The 18,653-nt window shown below is 67.8% G+C and overlaps 4 protein-coding genes across 5 annotated transcripts; 1 reads left to right on the top strand and 3 right to left on the bottom strand.

Annotated features, from left to right (window-relative positions):
- Window positions 1–3,872: 3,872 nt before the first annotated feature.
- On the bottom strand, window positions 3,873–8,143 carry DHX58 (DExH-box helicase 58). 2 transcript variants are annotated; one of them, XM_068418512.1, is made up of 12 exons: window positions 7,777–8,143; window positions 7,491–7,692; window positions 7,190–7,380; window positions 6,841–6,957; window positions 6,523–6,649; window positions 6,253–6,435; window positions 5,914–6,170; window positions 5,651–5,800; window positions 5,207–5,368; window positions 4,808–4,998; window positions 4,517–4,613; window positions 3,873–4,241 (listed from the first exon to the last, which is right to left on the bottom strand). In XM_068418512.1, exons 1-12 carry the CDS (start codon window positions 7,978–7,980, stop codon window positions 4,062–4,064), a joined length of 2,061 nt encoding a protein of 686 aa, XP_068274613.1. In that variant the 5' UTR covers window positions 7,981–8,143; the 3' UTR covers window positions 3,873–4,061. The 2 variants fall into 2 exon arrangements, with proteins under 2 accessions (XP_068274613.1, XP_068274612.1); XM_068418511.1 differs by having other exon boundaries at window positions 7,491–8,143.
- A 1,053-nt stretch (window positions 8,144–9,196) lies between these two features.
- KAT2A (lysine acetyltransferase 2A) lies at window positions 9,197–15,049 on the bottom strand. The gene is made up of 18 exons (XM_068418506.1): window positions 14,826–15,049; window positions 13,742–13,865; window positions 13,511–13,656; window positions 13,207–13,296; window positions 12,887–13,068; window positions 12,471–12,662; window positions 12,255–12,361; window positions 12,001–12,108; window positions 11,775–11,911; window positions 11,451–11,659; window positions 11,251–11,377; window positions 10,887–10,997; window positions 10,667–10,810; window positions 10,346–10,460; window positions 10,201–10,237; window positions 9,984–10,047; window positions 9,717–9,801; window positions 9,197–9,495 (listed from the first exon to the last, which is right to left on the bottom strand). Exons 1-18 carry the CDS (start codon window positions 15,033–15,035, stop codon window positions 9,302–9,304), a joined length of 2,382 nt encoding a protein of 793 aa, XP_068274607.1. The 5' UTR covers window positions 15,036–15,049; the 3' UTR covers window positions 9,197–9,301.
- A 909-nt stretch (window positions 15,050–15,958) lies between these two features.
- On the bottom strand, window positions 15,959–16,844 carry LOC137673620 (heat shock protein 30C-like). Its single transcript, XM_068418534.1, has one exon. It carries the CDS (start codon window positions 16,721–16,723, stop codon window positions 16,115–16,117), a length of 609 nt encoding a protein of 202 aa, XP_068274635.1. The 5' UTR covers window positions 16,724–16,844; the 3' UTR covers window positions 15,959–16,114.
- A 641-nt stretch (window positions 16,845–17,485) lies between these two features.
- LOC137673621 (heat shock protein beta-11-like) lies at window positions 17,486–18,513 on the top strand. The gene has a single exon (XM_068418535.1). The coding sequence runs from the start codon at window positions 17,781–17,783 to the stop codon at window positions 18,363–18,365; it is 585 nt and encodes a 194-aa protein (XP_068274636.1). The 5' UTR covers window positions 17,486–17,780; the 3' UTR covers window positions 18,366–18,513.
- Window positions 18,514–18,653: the final 140 nt, after the last annotated feature.

The following is an 18,653-nucleotide window of genomic DNA, read 5'->3' on the forward strand; positions in this document are numbered from 1 at the left end:
TCCTGCCTCCCCTCTCAGGGCAGGAGGGAAATGGTTTGATGCTAATCCCCTTGTTTAATCCACCAGCAACCTGACATGCTAACAGTCGGGATTAACTCCTGGCAGGGAAGCGTTGATGCGCAGCTGTAGGTCGCAGGGACAGCGGAGCAGAGCAAGAGAGGATGTCCCCGGCAGCGGAGAGAGGAGGTGGGAGCAGCGTGGAGAGAGGGCTGTCGGCTCTCAGGATCGAGTTCCTCCACCATGAGCAGTTTTCACTGGGTTGGAATTTCCCCCGGTACAGAAAGGCAGGCTCCAGCCGCCCTGGGGAAGGTCACCTCGGGGGCTGAGTGCTCCCGGGCTCTGGCAGAGATATCGTGCGACAGCGAGATTTTCAGATGTCCCTGAGAAGGAAAATTCATCCCCACGGATGCCACCAGACTCATCCTGCTGCTGCCCAAGCCCACGTCTGCACAGGACCAGGACAGAGCAGCCCCCCAGGTCAGGACACCCGGCCCTGGCACCCATGGTCCAACCAGGGCATCGCTTTGAGAAAGGCGCCCAGGGACCCCGCTCCAGCCGCTCTGCGCCCTCCTTGCTGCAGACCTGCGCCTGATTTTGGGTTTCAATTTGTCTGACTTTACCTTCAAGCCCTCAGTTCTTATTATTCCTCTCTCAGCTAAGCTAAAGAGCCCTTTAATGCCTGGCAGTTTTCTCCCTGGGAAGGCACTTGCACGCTGTAATCAAGTCACATCTCAGGCTGCTTTTCGATAAGCTGAACAGGTTGAGCTCTAAGTCTCTGCCGAACACCCAGCCACGGGAAAGGGCCAGTCTGAGGCGCTGCCAAGCAGAGCGGAGCTGGATTTTTTTCAGCTGGTGCATTGAAAGGTGAATTGTTGCTTTCTGATGCACTGATGAGAAATGAAATGGGCTGTATAAAAATAAATCATTGCGCTGCCCTCGCTCTGGAGAGGTCTGTGAGCACACAGGGCTGCTGGAGGCACGAGGGGTGCTGGGGGAGGAGGACGCGGGCGCTCCTGGGCTGTGCCTGTCCCCGTGCCAAGCCCTGGCCTGGCAGCGTGCGGGGAGCTCACCTGCAAAAGGGCGGCTGGAAAACACCTTCGCCAGCAAAACCCGCTGCAGCAGCTGTTTGCTGTGGGGCTAACGGTGCCTGTCTCCACTTACAGGCAGGGAGCTACGATGGCCGGGAGCGTAAGTGCTTCGGGGAGCTGAGATAAGCAAAGATGCTTCGAGCCACGGACTTAAATCCTGAGGTTATTGACAGGGGACGTGTCAGCGCGCAAGAACCGGCCCGGCAGCCCTCTCTGATGCCCAGATATCGACAGGGCGATGGGAGGGATGAAGTGGGGCTTCAGGCTGGTTCAGTCACAGGACGAGCCTGCCAGGCGCTGCCCGAAGGGCCGGGTACATCTGTCATACTCCATGGGGGCACGGCCACGCTGTGCCTTGGGGAGAGGGAGCGGGTGGCACAGGGCAGGGTGCAGCCCCCTCAGGGGAGCCCAGCCCTGGGCTGTCTGAGAGGGGGGGAGCAGAGAACCCCCCTGGGCGGGGGTCTGACCCACGGCAGGAGGACAAGCGGTGCAAAGCGAAGACGTGGTGCTGGCGCACGGGGAGAGCCTGCTGGGAACCCGCTGGGGACGCGCTTGGGCAGCCCCACGGCACCCAGACGTGCTCAGACATGGACTTTGAGCCTCACTGAGTGCTTGTGGCTCCAAAGGGGTTTATCAGCACGCTCCAGACCTGATCGATGCGGGAGTGACCTGAATGGCTGAGCAGAGGGGAGCAGCCACTGCCTCTGCCCCGGGCTGGGGGATGCTGCCCGTGACAGGCAGGGCGGGTTAACGGGGGTTGCAGGGATGTGTGTCCCCGCACCCTCACCCCCGCTGACCCGGCCACAGGCAGCCTGGGGACTCAGCCACGCGAGGCCAGCTCTGAAGGATGCCAGCTCTGAAGGACATTGGCCAAGGTCACAGCACCGATCGCTGCAGCTCGGCTGCTCCCCGCTGCCAGGCCCAAGGGGACTGAGCCCCTGGGGAGGAGAAGCCTGACGTGACCGTGGTTAAAGCAGAGATGCACAGGGAGGAGCAAGCAGAGGGTGGATGCAGACCCACTTACAAGACCCACAGAGTCCCAAAGAATGATACTGTCCTGGCCCTGTACCCCATGGGGTCAGGTGCACCCCTCAAAAATGGGCAAGTTTGGATCAATGTTGCAGAAATTCTGGCTTGGGGCACCAAGGGGGACAACTAGATCCGTCTAGGCTGGTAAGGGATGGTGCCACCCTGTGCTGCGGGCACCCACCAGGTTAACTCACAGCCTGGATTCTCCGAGCACAAACCAGGGCAATTTGAGCTCAGCAAAAGGATGTGGGGTCCCTGCAGGAGGGATCCTGCCTGGGGAGAGGCAGGAGAAGCCACCCCCAGCCCACAGAGCGCCACAAATAACTCAAACGGCCTCATTACCCAGATTCTGATGAGCGGGGGGTGGTTTCACGCCTCCCCCGGGGCTCACTCCGCCCGAAACGGGGCTGGAACTGGGCTGTGCCTCATCGGGGCAAAGTCGGGCAGGAGCCACCCGCCTGCTCCGGGCCGGGGGCACGGACAGACCGCGGGGCGCCCCGGAACCCGCCGAGCCACCGCGCTGCTCACCGGAGCGGGACGTCCCGGGCCGGCACCGACACGCGTGGCCGGGACACGCACGGAGCCGGGGTGCGGCGCCGCAGCCTCCCCCGACCCGCCGGACACCGGCTGAGCATCCCCGGCACCGCCGCACCCCGCGGCCGGGCCGGGGCTTCCCTCTAGCGCCCGCCGGCGGCACCGCACGCGTGGGGACGCGGGACCCGGGGCCGGGGGTACACCGAGCCCCCGGCAGCGAAGCCCCCCGAGGCCGGCCCGGGGTCCTGCCCCGCTCCCTCAGCCGCCCCGGCCGCACCCGCAGAGCCCCGCGGGGACACCGGAGCTCCCCGGGGCAGGGACACCCAACCCCTTCCCCGGGCCACCCTGGTTCAGCCCCTTCATCGCTGCCAGGTCAAATCCCCCCGCAGCTCCGGCGGCCGAGACCCCCAGAGGGGCTGAGCCCCCCCGGAGGGGCTGGGGCTCGGTCTGCACCACACAGGGTCTGGTCCTGGGTGGGTGGGGTGGGTCACTGTCTCCCTGTAGCCCGCACCCAGGACTAAACAATAACAAGTTGTTCTGTCACCCAGTGTCCCTTCCCCAACCCAGAAAGGGAACTGGGAAAAAGAGGGAGTCTCGTGGGTTGAAAATTGAACAGATTTAACAAAACAAGGAAAGCAGTATCAATACTAACACAAAAGACACAAAATTATACTTAGCTCAGAGAGTGGTGGCAAGTTCCTCCAGTGATAACAACCATCAAAAAGAGGAGGAGGAGGAGAAGCCAAGCAAAGAAACCTCCGCCAGCAGCTTCCCCATTTATAGTGACCCTGAGGTTAACGTTACAGCACACACCTGGGCCAGCCCGGGGCAGCTGCCCTGGATTTCACTGCTCATGGCCTCGATCACCAGCCCCAGCTGGGCACACACTGCAACAAAATGTCACAGAAAAGGGATTCTATAAATTTCATCCCTGCAAAACCAGGGCAGTCACTCAGGCCAATGTCTGCAGGAGGTGCAGGCCTGGGGCAGCCCCACACATGCAGCCCCAGACAGTCACAGGTTCCTCCCCGGGGACCCCCGTGCTGCCAGCGCGGTGGGATCGGGTGGTCTGGCTCCGGCGCGAGGGCTGTCCCGCACCCAAGGTGCCTGTGTGCAGCGAGCTCTCACGATGAGTGAAACCGCCAGCGCTTCCCTCGTCCCCAGCGCGCACACACACGGTTTTAACGGAGTTAAAGCAGATCTTTACTTCACGAAGCACATCGGGGGCTGCCAGAGAAACGCTGGGCCGTGTCCTGGACCCACGTGAAAGGGCTGGTTCACCTGGCAGGGCGGCAGCTGCCAGGCCCAGCAGCGCTGGGGGGCAGGAGGGGAAGGCAGCGGCATGGGGAGCAAGGGTGACAGAAAGGGTCCCACTGCCTGGGAATTGTCCTCTTCAGAGCAGAGCCCGCGCTAAGAGGACTGGTCGTGGGTGCTGGAGCAGTACTCCAAGTAGTCAAACTCCTCCACAGGGAACGTCACCGCACTCCACTTCTTGTACCTCCTCTTCTCAGTCGGCGTCTCCACCACGAAGTTTTTGATGCAGAGGATGGGCAGCTTCACCTGCCGGTAGATCATCTCCATTCCCCAGTCCTGTGTGGGCAGGGAGGGGACAGTCATGCCGCATCCCCGGGCTGCACAGCCACGCACACCAGGGACAGAGGCAGCTCCTTGCTCCCGGAGTACGTCCCCCTTTGGAGACAGCCACCCGTGTCCATGTACCGCGTGTGCGTCACGCACATCACACGGACACGTGCTGAAGGGAGACACAGCTCCGTTCCTCAGCCGGGGCTCAAGGCACGGCCCCTCCTGCCCCTCCAGCACCGGCCGGGCTGCAGCCGCGGGGCATCGCCGCCTGCCCCGCTCACCTGGCTGCACTCGCGGCATGAGATGCGGCACCCGGGCTCCCAGTCGCTGAAAGTCCGCTGGAACTGTATTTTCCCAGAGGAGACTTTGTAATACAACCTGCAAGGAAAGGAGGATGGTCCAAGGGACAGCACGTGTGCTCCTGTAGTCACACAGTCCTACAAAGCTCCCACCACCTCCCTGGATCCGCATCCCCAGGACAGAGCTGGCAGCAGGCTGCTGCCCCCCTGCCCATCCCGGGTGGGGAGCGCAGCAGCTCGTGCCAGCACTGCCTGGCAGCGCCCAGCTCCTACCCGAAGTTGGGGTTGACGTTAACGTGGTGCATGCCCTCCACGGTGCGGAGGTCGCTGCCGCGGCACACCACCACGTTGCAGTTGACGCAGTAGAGGTAAACGGTGTCCGGGTTGTGCAGCCGCCGCCTCTCGCTGATCCTGGCCTCCTTCATCAGCCAGCTGGCAACGGCCACCCGCTGCAGCTCCGAGATCTGCGGAGGGCAGGGTGGGCAGGGCAGGGCGGGCAGGGCAGGGCGGGCAGGACAGGGTGGGCACACACTGCCCTGTGCGCCTGCTGCTACCCCCTGCCAGGAGCCGGTGCAGCCCCAAGGGGAGAGCACGCGGCCAAACGCAGGGCGCAGGGGGCTGCACCCAGGCAGCAGACGCGGGCAGGAGCTGCCAGGCCCTCCCGGTGCCCACCTTGAGGCGGTACTCCTGCTCGGGCATGGCCTGCACCACCCTGATCGCCCTCTCCATGAGCTCCACGAGGTCCTCGTTGAGCAGCTCCCGGGAGACCTCTCTGCTGTTGGCTTTGGCGAGGACGGAGTAGACGCTGTTCTCGGCGCGGGCACGGCCCCGGGCCTGCAGCGCAAGGGCCAAACGCTGCAGTCAGCAGAGGAGGGACATGGCCGACCCCCCCTGCCTCCCCATGCCACCCCGCAAGGACGGACCCACCGTCCCCACCCCGCTGCGCCTCACCAAGGGGATGCTCTGCCAGGGGCTGGGCTCATCCCCAGGGAGACACCGGTGGGCACGGGGGATGCGAGAGCCCCCGTGTCCCATCCCCGTGGCTTTGGGGTGTCCCGGCAGGCTGCCCCTGACATGGGGCCAGGCAGAGCGGCCAGAGGGAGCCCGGGGAGGCACCTGCATCATGGCGATCTCGTTGGTCATCAGCCCGTAGCGGACCACGACGTTGCACTCGGGGATATCCAGGCCCTCCTCGGCCACGCTGGTGGAGAAGAGCAGGTTGAGGGCTCCCTCGCGGAACAGCTTGATCACGTCCTGCTGCTCGTTCTGGGGGGGAAGCGAGGGCGAAGCTTGAGCAGCTGCACAGGGGTCCGAGCCCCTGGCAGCACCCAAAGCGTGCAGAGAGGTGCGGGTCCAGCTCCCTCCCACCCTCCGCTCACCTGCGTCATGTGCTGGGTCTGGCTGCTGTAGCCGGCGCCAGTGAGGACGGCGGCCCTGACGTGCTGCCCGCGCAGCGCGGCCGTGCCCCGCAGCCAGCTGAGCAGGCTGTGGGCGCTCTGCCGCGTCCTGGTGAAGACGATGCCGCGAGAAGCGCCCTGGGGCTGGAAGTGCTCCCGCAGGATCTCCTCCAGCTTGCCCAGCCGGGGGTTCTCGTAGCGCTGGTCCCCGGCGAGCGCCTGCAGCCTCGTCCTGTTCTCTGCGCAGCCAAGCGGGGGGTCGGGGGGGGTTCCTGACCCCCAAACGCAGCCAGCACCGACCCCCTCCAGCCCCTCCGTTACCCTCAAACGTGGCGGTGAGGAACCGCTCGGTGGGGTCCTTCGTGTCCCTCTTGGCGGTGTAGAACTCCTGGAGGCACTGGAAGGCGTCGATCATCCGCACCGCGTCGTTGATCAGCAACGCGTCGTTGTACTTGCGCAGGTGCAGCGCGCACACCCGCGTCTTGCGGCGAAACGTCTCTGCGGCTGGCGAGGGCCGAGGCACGCCGCGGTCACAGCCCGGCCCCGCGGCCCCCGCTCGGCCCCGCCGCACCCGCACCACCGCCTCCTCACCTCTCTTCTCCAGCTCCACGATGCGCTGCTCGTAAATCTGCGTGCCGAAGTCCTGCGGCAGCCCGGGCGTCTCCATGTGCTGCTGGATCTGCTTCATCACCCGCTTCAGCTGCTTGCCGAAGGGGTCCTGGGAGCAGAGAGGGGCTCAGGACCCGAGGGGTTGGGGACATCGCTGCGGACAGCCTGGAGCGCCTGGCCCAGGGTCAGGGGCTGTTTGCACGGCAGGACCCGGACAGTTGCGGGATCCCCCTGGGCCAAGGGATTCCCCAGAGCGGGCTATGCCGAGGGGCTGGGGGGCACAGCCCCGGCCCCCCTCACCTGCGCTCTCTCCTGGCACAGGTCGTACTGCTTCCTGGGCTGGGGGACGTGCCTCTGCAGGTGCTGCAGCTCCTCCTGCGCCGACGTGATTTTCTCGGTGTCCAGGTTGGCACAGATCTGAGAGGGCGAGACCCCGCTCCCAGCCCTGAGCCCCGGCAGCCCAGGGCGACGCGGCACATGGTGCCCGCTGGCACCCCGGCGAGTTTGGGGACGTCCCTCCTGGGCTGCTCAGGGCCTGTGCCAGGCTACCAGTGCCCATCCCAAGGGTTATCAACACCCTGCTGCACCCCAGGGGAAGCTGTGCCCGTTACACCCTGTCCCGGTGCAGGACGGGGGGCGCAGGACCCACCTGCAGGATGTGGTCCACGGCCCCCTTGAAGGTGGTTGCCCCCCCGGTGCCGGGGGACGCCGTCAGGCCCAGGACCTGTGGCAGGCCCTGCTGCCCGCTAAGCTTGCGCTGGAGGTAATTCAGCATGATCTTGTTGTAGACGGCTTCCTTGTGCGTGTGGTGGCACTCGTCTATCACCAGCAGCGAGAAATCTGCGCCAGGCGAGCGAGGGCAGCGGGGTGAGCCGTGGCGGAGGCTCGGCCGGGGCAGTGCCAGCCCGGCCCGGCCGCGGGGAGGGCAGCGCCGGGGGTCCCGCGCCCACCCGTCAGCTCCACGTGCGCGTCCTCCTCGGCGCTGAGCAGCGCGTTCTGCAGGATCTGCGCCGTGCAGATGACCACGTCGCTCTGCCTCACCACGTCGGCGAAGAAGGCCTTGTGGCTGCTGTCCCCGCTGACCGCCGTCACCCTGAAGTCCTTCTGCAGCACGTGGAACTCCTTCTCGGCGTGCTGCGCCACGAGGTGCACCTGCGCCGCGAGACCCCGCTCAGCGCCGGCCCGCGACCACCGCCCGGGCGCCCCGTTAGCCCCGGGGCAGGGGACGGGGGGCACCTTGTTGACCAGCACGGCCACCCTCGCGCCCCGCCGGCTCTCCAGGTGCCGCCGGCAGACGTGCACGGCCGCGCGGGTCTTGCCGGCGCCCGTGGGCAGCCACACGATGCAGTTGAGGCCGCGCAGGGCCGGGGCCACCGCCTCGCGCTGGTACCCCCGCAGCTCCTCCGTCCCCCGCAGCTCCTCCGTCCCCCGCAGCTCCATCCCGGGGCCGCCGGTCCCGGTTGGGAAACGAAACTCGGGGCGGCGCGTTCCGACGGGGCGGGGGGAGCAAGGGAGGGCCCTGCCGGCCGCGCTGCCGGGACCGGGGTAGCGGCGGGGCCGGGCTGAGGCGAACCGAGCGGGGCCGAACCGAGCCGGGCTGAGCCGCGCCTCCACCCCCGGTGCCTGCCCGGCGCGCACTGGCCCCCGACGCCGCCGGGGAGCCACGTCACAGGCAGTAACCGAAACCAAACGGAGCTCCCGCCCCGCCCCCGCACCCCGCCCGGCCCCGGAGCTTCCCGCATCCCCCCCCCGAGCCCCCAGGCTGCCAGCAGCAGGGCCAGGCTCGAGGCTGCGTCTGCACAAGGACATTTATTTAAAAAAAAAAATCAACCCAAACAAAACCAGAGTGACAGGGGAAGGGGGGGGGGGCGGTCCCACCCCAGCGCGGGGGCAAGGCAGCAGGCGACCAAGCGAGGGTGGGGGGCAAGTCACTGCTGGGGTCTGTGCTCCCCAGCCCAGCGCCCAGGGAGAACATGAGGGGGCGGCGAGCAGGAGCTGACCCACGCCCAGGGGCAGAGGGTCTCCCCCGCTGGGGCAGGGCAGGGGGAGCGGGGCCAGGGCAGCACCAGGAGCCCCTCCTGGCTCGGGGCCGGGCGAGGGCAGCCCCGGGGGCAGCAGGAGCAGGGAGGGAGGGCTGTACGGACTGCGGCTGGGCCCCTGCGAGGGCAGAGCTGGGGTAGACCTGCCCCAGGGTGAGGGAAGAGCTGGCAGAGGCAGGAGGAGCTGGGGCACAGGGGCAGAGCCCCCCCTGCCAGCAGGACCCTGGCCCACGAGCAGCGTCCCTGCCCGCAGGCTGGGCAGGCAGGGCTGAGCCCCGCCGTACATTCAAGAGGAGGGGCAGGGGCTGCCCGTGCGTGGACGGAAGCAGAAAACCAAAGCACTTGTGTGCCCCTGCCCTGTCACCGAGAGCCGGGGCAGAAGGCACGTCCCTGGGGAGGAGGGAAGCGTCGGTGCGGGGGGGCTCCTGGCCCCAGGGAGAGGTAGGAACTGAGCGCTGCCTCTGCCCAGGCAGCCCCTGACACAGCGACTCCAGCCCCGCTGCTCACCCCCCCAGGAGAGGCAGCCGACAGCTCGGGGATAAAAGCCCCAGGGCACCCCCTGTCCCCTCGCCCCCCCAAGGGAAGGCCCAGCTCCCCCCGGGCTGCTCAGCAGCAACAAACCCTCCAGCAGCCCCTGCCCAGGGCATGGGGCTGGGTCCCAGGGGCAGCCCTGTCCCTCCCAAGGCGGGCCCAGGGGCCAAGGCAGGTCCAGGCCAGCTGCCCTACTTGTCGATGAGCCCCCCCTCCTTGAGCTTGAAGTAGAAGAACTTCTCGAGGGTGTTGGCACACTTGCAGTAGTCGCTGTCGGGCGGGTTGTACTCGCGGCAGTTGGTGATGATGCGCTGCAGGTCGGCGATGAACAGCTTCTTGGTGACGTAGTAGCGGTTCTTCAGGCGCTCGGTCATGGTCTTCAGGTCTGGGGGCAGGGAAGGGTCTGCCCAGGCCTCTGTACCCCCCCAGCCACGGTGCTGGACACCAACTGAGGGTCTCGACTCATCCCTCTCTCTTCTGGACTGTCCTGCGGCTCCCAGCACCCCGTCACCCCAACCACAGCTCCCCAGCACAGACCCCACGACGGGGGGGCCTGCAGCCCTCCCTCCGCCGCCCTGCCCCGGGGGTCCGGGCACAACCACCTACCGATGGGGAAGCGGATGATTTCGTAGTAATCCGGCGCCTCCGACTTCTTCACCGGCTCCATGAAGGGCCAAGCGCTGGGGTGGGTCTGGGGAGAGGGGGGGCAGGTCAGGGCAGCCCCTGCCTGCCCCAGCACGTGGGGGTCTGGCTCCCCGTACACCTGGGGCACCCCCTTCCCCCAAGGGCAGAGCCCGGGACAGCCTGGCCCGATGGCTCTGAGGGCCATCGAGGGGACAGGCACCCAGAGCAGAGGGACCCCCCTGCCCGCACCTTGATCTGGGCCAGGAGGTTCTTCAGGGTGTTGTAGAGCTGGTCTGGATCCTTCAGCTCTTTTCTGAAAGAAAAGACAAGAACAGACCCATGAGCAGGACAAGACCAGACTCATCAGCCTGGGGTGGGCAGCCTCTGCCCATCCCAGTGCCCCGCTCCCACCTCCCCACCCCAGTGCCAGGAGCGAGGAGCAGCCCGAGCCCCCCCCAGCACTCACCCCTTCTCCTTCCCCAGTGGTTTCCATCCCGTTTCTCCTGGAAGAGAAGGGTCAATGTCACCACGTCTGCCCTGTGCCCGTGGGCGAGGGAGGAGGGAGCCCTCCTGCCCGCCAGCCCTCGCCCCCCGCAGCCGGCCCCACTCACGGATGCCGGGGACGCTCTCGATGGGGATCTGCCGCACGCCCTCCTTGAAGCAGGTGAGGCCGGGGTAGACCTTGCGGATCTGCGCCTGCTTCCTCTCAATCAGCTTCTTGATGATCTGGGGGGGGAAAGGGGCGTTGGAAGGGGGGAGACAAAGCGTGACACGGGACCCCACGGGCCCAGAGCACCGGCTGCACCCTCTGCCCCGGCCACCACCCCGCAGCGTCCCCTTGTGCCCTGTGAGCCTGCTCCCAGGGGAGATTCGAGGGACGGCTCCCAGGAGCAGACACATCCCCGCACCCCTGCCCTGCCCGCGGGACGCACCTCCTTCTGCTTCTTGATGATGTGGGAGAGCTCGGTGTAGGGGATGCGGGGGTTCAGCTCGCACTCCATCAGGGTCGCCCCCTCGTAGTCCTTGATGTAGCCCAGGTAGCGGCTCTTGGGGACCTTGATGTCCTTGGAGAAGCCCTAGGAGGGAGAGGGCGGGTGGGAGGGTGCTGGCGGCAGGAGGGCCAGGGGAGCGGCGCCGGGGGAAGGAGCCCACCTGCTTCTTGAAGTAGCCGATGGCGTACTCGTCCGCGTAGGTGAGGAAGTAGAGGATGTTGTGCTTGATGTGGTACTCCTTCAGGTGGTTCATCAGGTGCGTGCCGTAGCCCTGGGGGAGCCGCCGTGAGACAGGGACCCCCCAGGCAGCCCAGTCTGGACAGGACACACGGCCCCCTCCCACGCACCGACACAGCGGCTGGGAGATGTCCCAGGGCAATCGCTGCCGCCCAGGGCCCCAGGGCTTGGGACAACCCAGCTGCAGAGAGACCGTCCTGCCCCCCGCTGCCCCCGCAACCCGCTCCTCCCCACCCTGCTGCCGGGGACCCCCGCACCGTGCCCACCGCCCGCCCCCCCGCTCCCACCTTCACTTGCTCGTTGGACGTGACGGCGCAGAAGACGATCTCGGTGAAGCCCTGGGTGGGGAACATGCGGAAGCAGATCCCCCCGATCACCCGCCCGTCCTTGATCAGCGCCAGGGTCTTGTGCTTCCTGCGGGCAGCACGGCCGAGGGTGAGCGGGCACAGCCCCCCCCGCCACCCCCCCGCGCCCCCCGGCCACGCACGGGTCGAAGACGAGGCGGGTGATGTACTCCTTGGGCATGCGGGGCAGCTGGTGTGAGAAGACGTTCTGCAGCCCCACCAGCCACATCAGGATCTTCTTGTTGGACTTCTGCGAGAGCGAGTTGCCGATGACGTGGAACTCGATGATGCCGCGGCGCTCCTCCAGCCGCGCCGTCTCGTCCCGCGCCGCGTTCGCCGACAGCAGGCTGGTCTGGGGGGGGCGCGGAGGGGTCACTGGCCCTGGCACACCCTCCACGGCGGGAGCCCAACCCGGCCCCGGCGCGCCAGGGAAGCAGCTCGGCGGACCCTGGACCCCCCGGCCGTACCTCGGGGCCCAGCATGGCGGCGGGGTCGGTGATGGTCAGCATGACCTCGTTCACCAGCTCCATGGGGATGTCTCCCATGACGCGGATCCGCTTGGCGTCCTCCAGCGTCAGGCTCTCGGGCAGCTTCCGCTTCTCCCCTGCGGAGCGGAGCAGAGCGGCACATCCAGCGCCGGCGGGGACCGGGGGCGGCCCCAGCTCCCCGGCGCCGGGCTCGTGCCGGCCCCACCTGGCAGGGGCTCGGGGGTGCCGGCGTCCAGGCTGGCGGCAGAGCTGCTGCTGCTGAGCTTCTTGCTGAAGAGCGGCGTGGTGGGCACGGCGGCGGCGCTGACCGCGGCTGGAAGAGACCAGCGATGCCCGTGACTGCCAGACAGCAGCTTGTCACGCTGCGGCAGCCCGGCCACCGCCACGGGCCAGGGCTCGCCCACACCTCGGTCCTTCACCCTGCAGCCCCCGCGCTGGGGGAGCTGCTCCCCGAGGTACCTGGGCGAGACCCCAGCTGAGCCCCCTCGGTGGCCGGCACGGTGAAATCGGCCTCCCAGATCGGAGAGTTCTCGCCGTAGATCTCCTCCTCCAGCATGGACAGGAACCTGGCGGGGAGCGGCACGTCGGCCGGTGGGCACACACAGCCCCCCGGCTCCGTGCCACGGCGGCCACCCCAAGGGAGCAGAGGCCCTCAGCCCCACATCGGGCACCTACTTGGGGAAGTGGGTGAGGATCAGCGTCCGCTTCTCCGGGACCAGCTTGTCCTTCTCCACGCGGAACTTCTCCAGCAGCTGCCGGCGCGTCACCGTGAAGATGGACTTGAGGAGGCTGCGCCCGAAGACGTGCGTGGTCTCGTAGCGGGGCAGGCTGTCGCAGCTCTGCGGCACGTGGCAGTAGCACAGCCACCTGGGAGAGAGGGACACGCTGCGGGGACGGGGCTGGGACCCGCGACCCCAGAGCACCCGCACCCCTCCCGGGACAGCACTGCTGGGAGCAGGGACGAGGGGCACAGCTGACTGGAGGGGAAGCAGTGACCCCCCACGGACACCGGGTCTCCTCAGCCCCCGGGAGTCGGGGTCAGCCCCACGCAGGGGTGGCAGGACGGGGCTCACACCCCCTCCCGCCCTCACCTCGTGTAGTTGACCTTGTAGGTGGCCACGTCGTCGTTCTGCGAGCGCTGCCGGAACTGGGACGGCGTCTCCAGCTTCCAGTAGTTGAGGCAGAGCAGAAACATCTTGGAGAGCTCGTACATGGTCTGCCGCTCCTTGGGCGGCAAGTGGCTGAACTTGTACTGGACGAAGTTCAGGACGCCCTGGGGAGAGGAAGGGGCGGTGGAGGGGCGCCGGGTGCTGCCCCAGACCCCTCAGAGCTGCCCCCGAAGACCGGGGCAAGAGCAGCAAAACACAGGACAAGCCATGGGTGCAACGCGTGAGCCCGACAGCGGCCTCACCTGCTCGATGTTGGGTTTCTCGAAGGGGGGGCTGCCCAGGGACCCCTCGACCACGGGCTGGCTCATCTGCAGGATGCACTTCCGCAGCAGCTGCGGAGACGCCGTCGGACACGGTCACCGACGTCCCAGAGCCAGGCCCACCGCGAGCGGGGCAGCGGCAGGACGCGGCTGCGGGGCTGCACCGATTCCCGCGGCCAGGAGGGTGCCAGGGACACCTCGGGGCGCCCATTGCTTCCCTGGAAACCTCCCTCCCGGGGGACTCGAGGCCAGGAGAGCAGCGAGACGTGCCCAGCCCCAGACGCACCTTGAACAGGTAGAAATACACCTGCTTGGTGTCTGTGTCCTCCTCCTTGTGCACCGACATGAAGAGGTTCTCCACGTCCACCACCATGCCCAGCAGCCGGTTGATCTCCTCCTCAGAGACGTTCTCCAGGTGGGACACGTGGTCGGCTGCGGTGCAGAGAAAGCCGCGGTGAGGCGGGGGGTCGGCCCCGCTCCCCTCGCCGGGGGGTCCCGGGCGCCCCGCGGGGGTTACCCAGCGCGTGGCCGCAGCTCCGGCACGGCTCGCTCAGGTTGGTCACGGGCTGCTGCAGGTCCATGCGGGGGGCGGTGGGAGGGTTGGGGTTCTTCCAGCCGTTGCACTTGCAGGCGTCGTTGGCCTGGGACGGGAGAGGCCGTCACACGGCAGCGGGGCCAAGGCTGCTGCCTCCTCTGGCCAAACAACCCCCTCACCACAGAGCCTCCTCCGCCTGTCCCACCCACCCCAGCACCCAGCTCTCCTCAGCACCCGCCCCGCGTGACCCAGCACCCTGACACTCTCCCACACTCCCCCTGAGCGCAGCCCCAGGATCCCGCAGCCCCTGCCCACGGACACCCTTGCATCTCCTGTGCACAGCTCAGCACCCTCCTCCTGCACCCCCCAGCCACGCACAGCCCAACATCTCCTCCCTCCACCCCACGCACAGCCCAGCACCCCCTTCCTACACCCCCTGCCCACGCACATCCTTGCAGCCCCCTCCTGCATCCCCTGCACGGCTCAGCACCCTCCTCCTGCATCCCTCATCTACGCATGTCCTTGCAGCCCCCTCCTACACCCCTTACCCAGCTCAGCACCCCCCTCCTGCATCTCCTGTCCACGCACATCCTTGCACCCCACTTCTGCATCCCCTCCACGGCTCAGCACCCCCTTCCTACACCCCCTACCCACGCACATCCTTGCATCCCCATCCTGCATCCCCTGCACCGCTCTCCTGCATCCCCCATCCATGCGTGTCCTTGCAGCCCCACCCTCCTGCATCCCCTGCATGGTTCAGCATCCCCTCCTGCGTCCCCCACCTATGCATGTCCTTGCACCCCCCCTCCTGCACCCCCCTCCTGCAGCTCCCACCCCTGCACGTCCTTGCAGCCCCCTCCTGCACCCCTTGCCCAGCTCAGCACCCCCCTCCTGCATCCCCTGCCCACGCACATCCTTGCACCCCCCTCCTGCACCCCCTGCATGGCTCAGCACCCCCCTCCTGCACCCCCTGCACCCCCCCCCCGCATCCCCCGCCCCTGCCCGTCCTCGCACCCCTCTCCCGCTCCCCCCGCCGCTCCCCCCCGCCGCCCCGGCCCCAGCCCACCTTGCAGGCCGAGAACACCCCCAGCTTCTCCAGCTTCTTGCCCCGGGGGAACCCCCGCACTTGCGCTTTCCGCTGACTCGCCCGTTGCTGTTGACTCAGCCCGGGCCGAGCCGGGTCACTGGATCCCGTTCCTCCCGCCGCTGTCCCGCTCCCCGCCGTTCCCGGGCCCGGCTGGGGCCGTCCGGGCTGCGCGGCCTCCGGCTCCGCCATGCCGGGCCCGGCGTGCGCTCCGCTCTCACTGCGCCTGCGCGCCGGGCACGCCGGGATCGGTAGTCCGCTACGGTGAGCGGGTGGAGCCGGTGCTACCGGGGCCGGTTCACGTCGCCCGCAGCCCCGGGCGGGAGCGGAGCTCCCGCCCGGGGCTGCGGGCGGCGTGAACCGGCCAGAGAGGATCGAGCTCCGTGCCCGATGGGGACTGACCGCCCCGAGAGCCCATCCCGGGGTGGTGCCGGCGGCGCGGAGCCATCACTGCCCGGAGGAGCCCCCGCGCCGGTAACCGGTACCGTGCCCGGTTCGCCGGTGCTCGGTGCTGGAGGGCGCGCTGCGCGCCGCGCACCCTCCTCCATATATGGAGTGCGGCCACGCCTCCTTCTCCATATATGGAGTGAGGTCACGCCCCCGACACGCCCCCAGCGTGTAAACACGGGGGCGTGGCCACACCGCCGCTCCCCGCCAATAGGGAGCGTGGCCCCGCCCCCCCGGCGTGTGTATGGGTGGGTCCGCCCCCTGCCTGCCCATTTATGGGAGGCCCCGCCCATTTCGCCGCGGGGGGGCGTGGCTTGGCGGCTGGCTCGGTCGCGGAGGAGCCGGCAGCGCGTGGAAGGTGCTGGCAATGGCGTGGGGGCGCACGGCTTGGCACGGCATGGCACGGCACGGCTCGTGGCTGAGCAGGTACCGCACGGGAGTGTCCCAGCACCACCCTGGGGTCGGCAGCCCGGAGGGGGGATGCTCAGGGCCCTCCGCAGCCCCGCGATCGGCCCCTCCGCCAAGGCAGGGCTGGGGAGAGGTGCCAGGACGTGCCCCGTGCCAGCCCAGCCCGGCTCCCCGGGCTGCCGTCCCGCTGCGTGGGCACAGCCGGGAGCGCTGCAAAGCACGGGGCCAGGCGAGACCAGCGAACACAGAAGCCACACGAATAAAAGTCAGGGATATTTATTACATATCAAAAAAACTACGTGTTTCGGGCACAGACCCCTCCACCGGGCCGTCGCGCGGTCGCCGGTGCGGTCCCGCTCTGTGGCCAGCAGCTGCCCTGGCACAGCCAGGCTCAGCCCGGCCCCCGCCGCTCCCCGTCACGCCTTGGCCCGCTCGCCCCCGTCCTCGGCGCTGGCCGGCGGCTGCGCCACCGCCGGCCCCATCTGGATGGGCACGTTCCTCTCCGGGGCGGCGGGCAGGGCCAGCCTGGGGGCCTCGATGCGGAGCTGCCCCTCCTTGGACAGGGAGCACGTCAGCGCCTCGGCGTCCACCTCCTCGGGCACGTCCCACTCCCGCTTCAGCACCTCGTACTTGTAGGAGAAGGAGCCCTTCTCGTCCGTGCTCTGCGTCTCCTTCTGCCCCACCAGCACCACCTTCCTGCCCACCACCTTCACCGACAGCTGCTCGGGCGCAAAGTCCTTCACGTCCTGGCAGACGGAGAAGCCCTCGCCGGAGCCCTGGGTCAGGGCTGCGCTGGTGCTCGGCGCTCGCTCCGCGGCGATGCCGAGCCGGCCGGGGCTGCTCCCGCTGCTCAGGTACTGCTCGAAGCTGCTCATGAACTCCCGCGCCCGCTCCATCTCCAGCCGCAGCTCTCGCTCCAGCTCGGCGAAGAGGGTGCCCGGATGCGGCCAAAGGGTGCGGATGGGTCCCAGCCACGGGAACAGCGAGCTGGACGCGGGCGGCATGAAGTGCAGGCGGCAAAGCATCTCCGCTCCCGGCGCGCTGCGGCTCTGCTCTGCGCGGGGCTCGAGCGGTGCTGGGCTGGGGCCGGGGAGCGGCGGGTTTTATCCTCCCCTGCCCAGGGGTGTGCCCCTTCCAGAACGCTCTCTCCCCACGCACCCTTCTGGGGCCATCGCCTATTTTTGAAAGGCTGATTATCCGCCAGCCAAAATAGCAGCGCCTGCTTCTGGGGACGAGTCACACGCCGCAAATAGGGAGCTGCAGTCACCGCCGGGGGCTCGGGTTTCTGCAGAGCCACCGCGATGCAGCAGCGCCCGCGGGACCACCGGCCGGGGGGCAAGCAAAGCCCTGGGGGGCTCAGTGGCACAGGTCACGCTGTGCCAGGAGCCCGTTCCTTCGGCCAGCACAGGGACGGTCCCACCCCTAAAGCAACGTGTTCCTACATCACCCGCTGCCAGACGCCTCTCGCACTTTCCAGGCTCCCCCCCTCCCCGGGGGCCACCCGCTGTCCTGTCCTGCCCCCCAGCACCCTGCCTGCCCTGGGGGGGCTCAGGGGCTGTTTCTGGTCTCACCTGGGGGTCCCCCCCCCCCAGGCAGCTGAGGGTCCTGCAGATGGGACGGGGGGGCAGAGGGGCTCTCCTGCCTGCAGATGGGGGGGGAAGGCAGGGAGGAGCCCGGTCCCACTCCCTGCCTGGGAAGGAGAAAGGCCACAGATTTTTGGCAGGGGCGGCTCAGGCGGCCCGTTGGAGGCTGAGGTGATGCTGCTAATTATAAGGCAGGAGAGCAGAGCTGCGAGACTAAGGGCGAAGGTATGCGGGGCACGGCGTGAGAGGTGCCGCTCCTCGTGGGTGAGTAACAAGAATGAGCTGGAACGGGCTGGAAAGAGCTGAGCTCTTCTCCCGAGGGTGACGTGATGTGCGGGATGAGGCCACTCCTCCCCGGCAAGGGCAATAAAAGCCGCCGGCTGCGGCACCGGGGCAGAGCACTCGGAGCTCGCTGGAGAGGGGACAACGAGAGCCTGACCCAGAGCCAGAGCCTGAACCAGCACCAGAGCCAGCAGCACCAGCAGCACCAGCAGCGACGATGTTTTGCCGGATGCACCTCGCGCCATTCGCCTCCAGCTCCCTGGCCACCCGCCTGGGCACGGTGAGGACCCTCTGGCCGCACGCAGAGACCATCTTCACTGAGCTGCAGCAGGAGATGGAGAAAGCTCGGGAGTTCATGAGCAGCTTCGAGCAGCTCCTGACCAGCCAAGGAGCCACCGCCCTGGAGCGAGCGCCAAGCACCAGCGCAGCCCTGACCCAGGGCTCCGGCGAGGGCTTCTCCGTCTGCCAGGACGTCAAGAACTTTGCGCCCGAGCAGCTGTCGGTGAAGGTGGTGGGCAGGAAGGTGGTGCTGGTGGGGCAGAAGGAGACGCAGAGCACGGACGAGAAGGGCTCCTTCTCCTACAAGTACGAGGTGCTGAAGCGGGAGTGGGACGTGCCCGAGGAGGTGGACGCCGAGGCGCTGACGTGCTCCCTGTCCAAGGAGGGGCAGCTCCGCATCGAGGCCCCCAGGCTGGCCCTGCCCGCCGCCTCCGAGAGGAACGTGCCCATCCAGGTCAGCCCTGCGGCACCACAGCCCGGACCAGCCTCCGAGGACGGAGCCGCCAAGAAAGCCCAGGCGTAACGGGAGGGACCCGATGGCCCGCGGCAGGACCGGAGGAGAGAGCAGCAAGTCTTGGGTTTTAGCCCGGACAAGCTCCATCAGCAATGATGTCATTTTTTTCGCTATACTGGAATGTTTTTGTATCCAATAAAAATACTTTTGCATAGAACTTGCTTGTGCTCTCCTGGTGTTGATTGATGGGGAGGCTGGGTCCTGGTCTCAGCTCTTGATGCCAGAGAGGGAAGAACCTCTCTTGGTGCCTCAGGGCAGCACAAAACGGGGCCGACAGCGGACCCAGAGGGAGGGAAG

The sequence above is a fragment of the Nyctibius grandis genome, chromosome 26, assembly GCF_013368605.1.
Source record: "Nyctibius grandis isolate bNycGra1 chromosome 26, bNycGra1.pri, whole genome shotgun sequence".
In the NCBI taxonomy this organism is placed as follows: domain Eukaryota; kingdom Metazoa; phylum Chordata; class Aves; order Nyctibiiformes; family Nyctibiidae; genus Nyctibius; species Nyctibius grandis.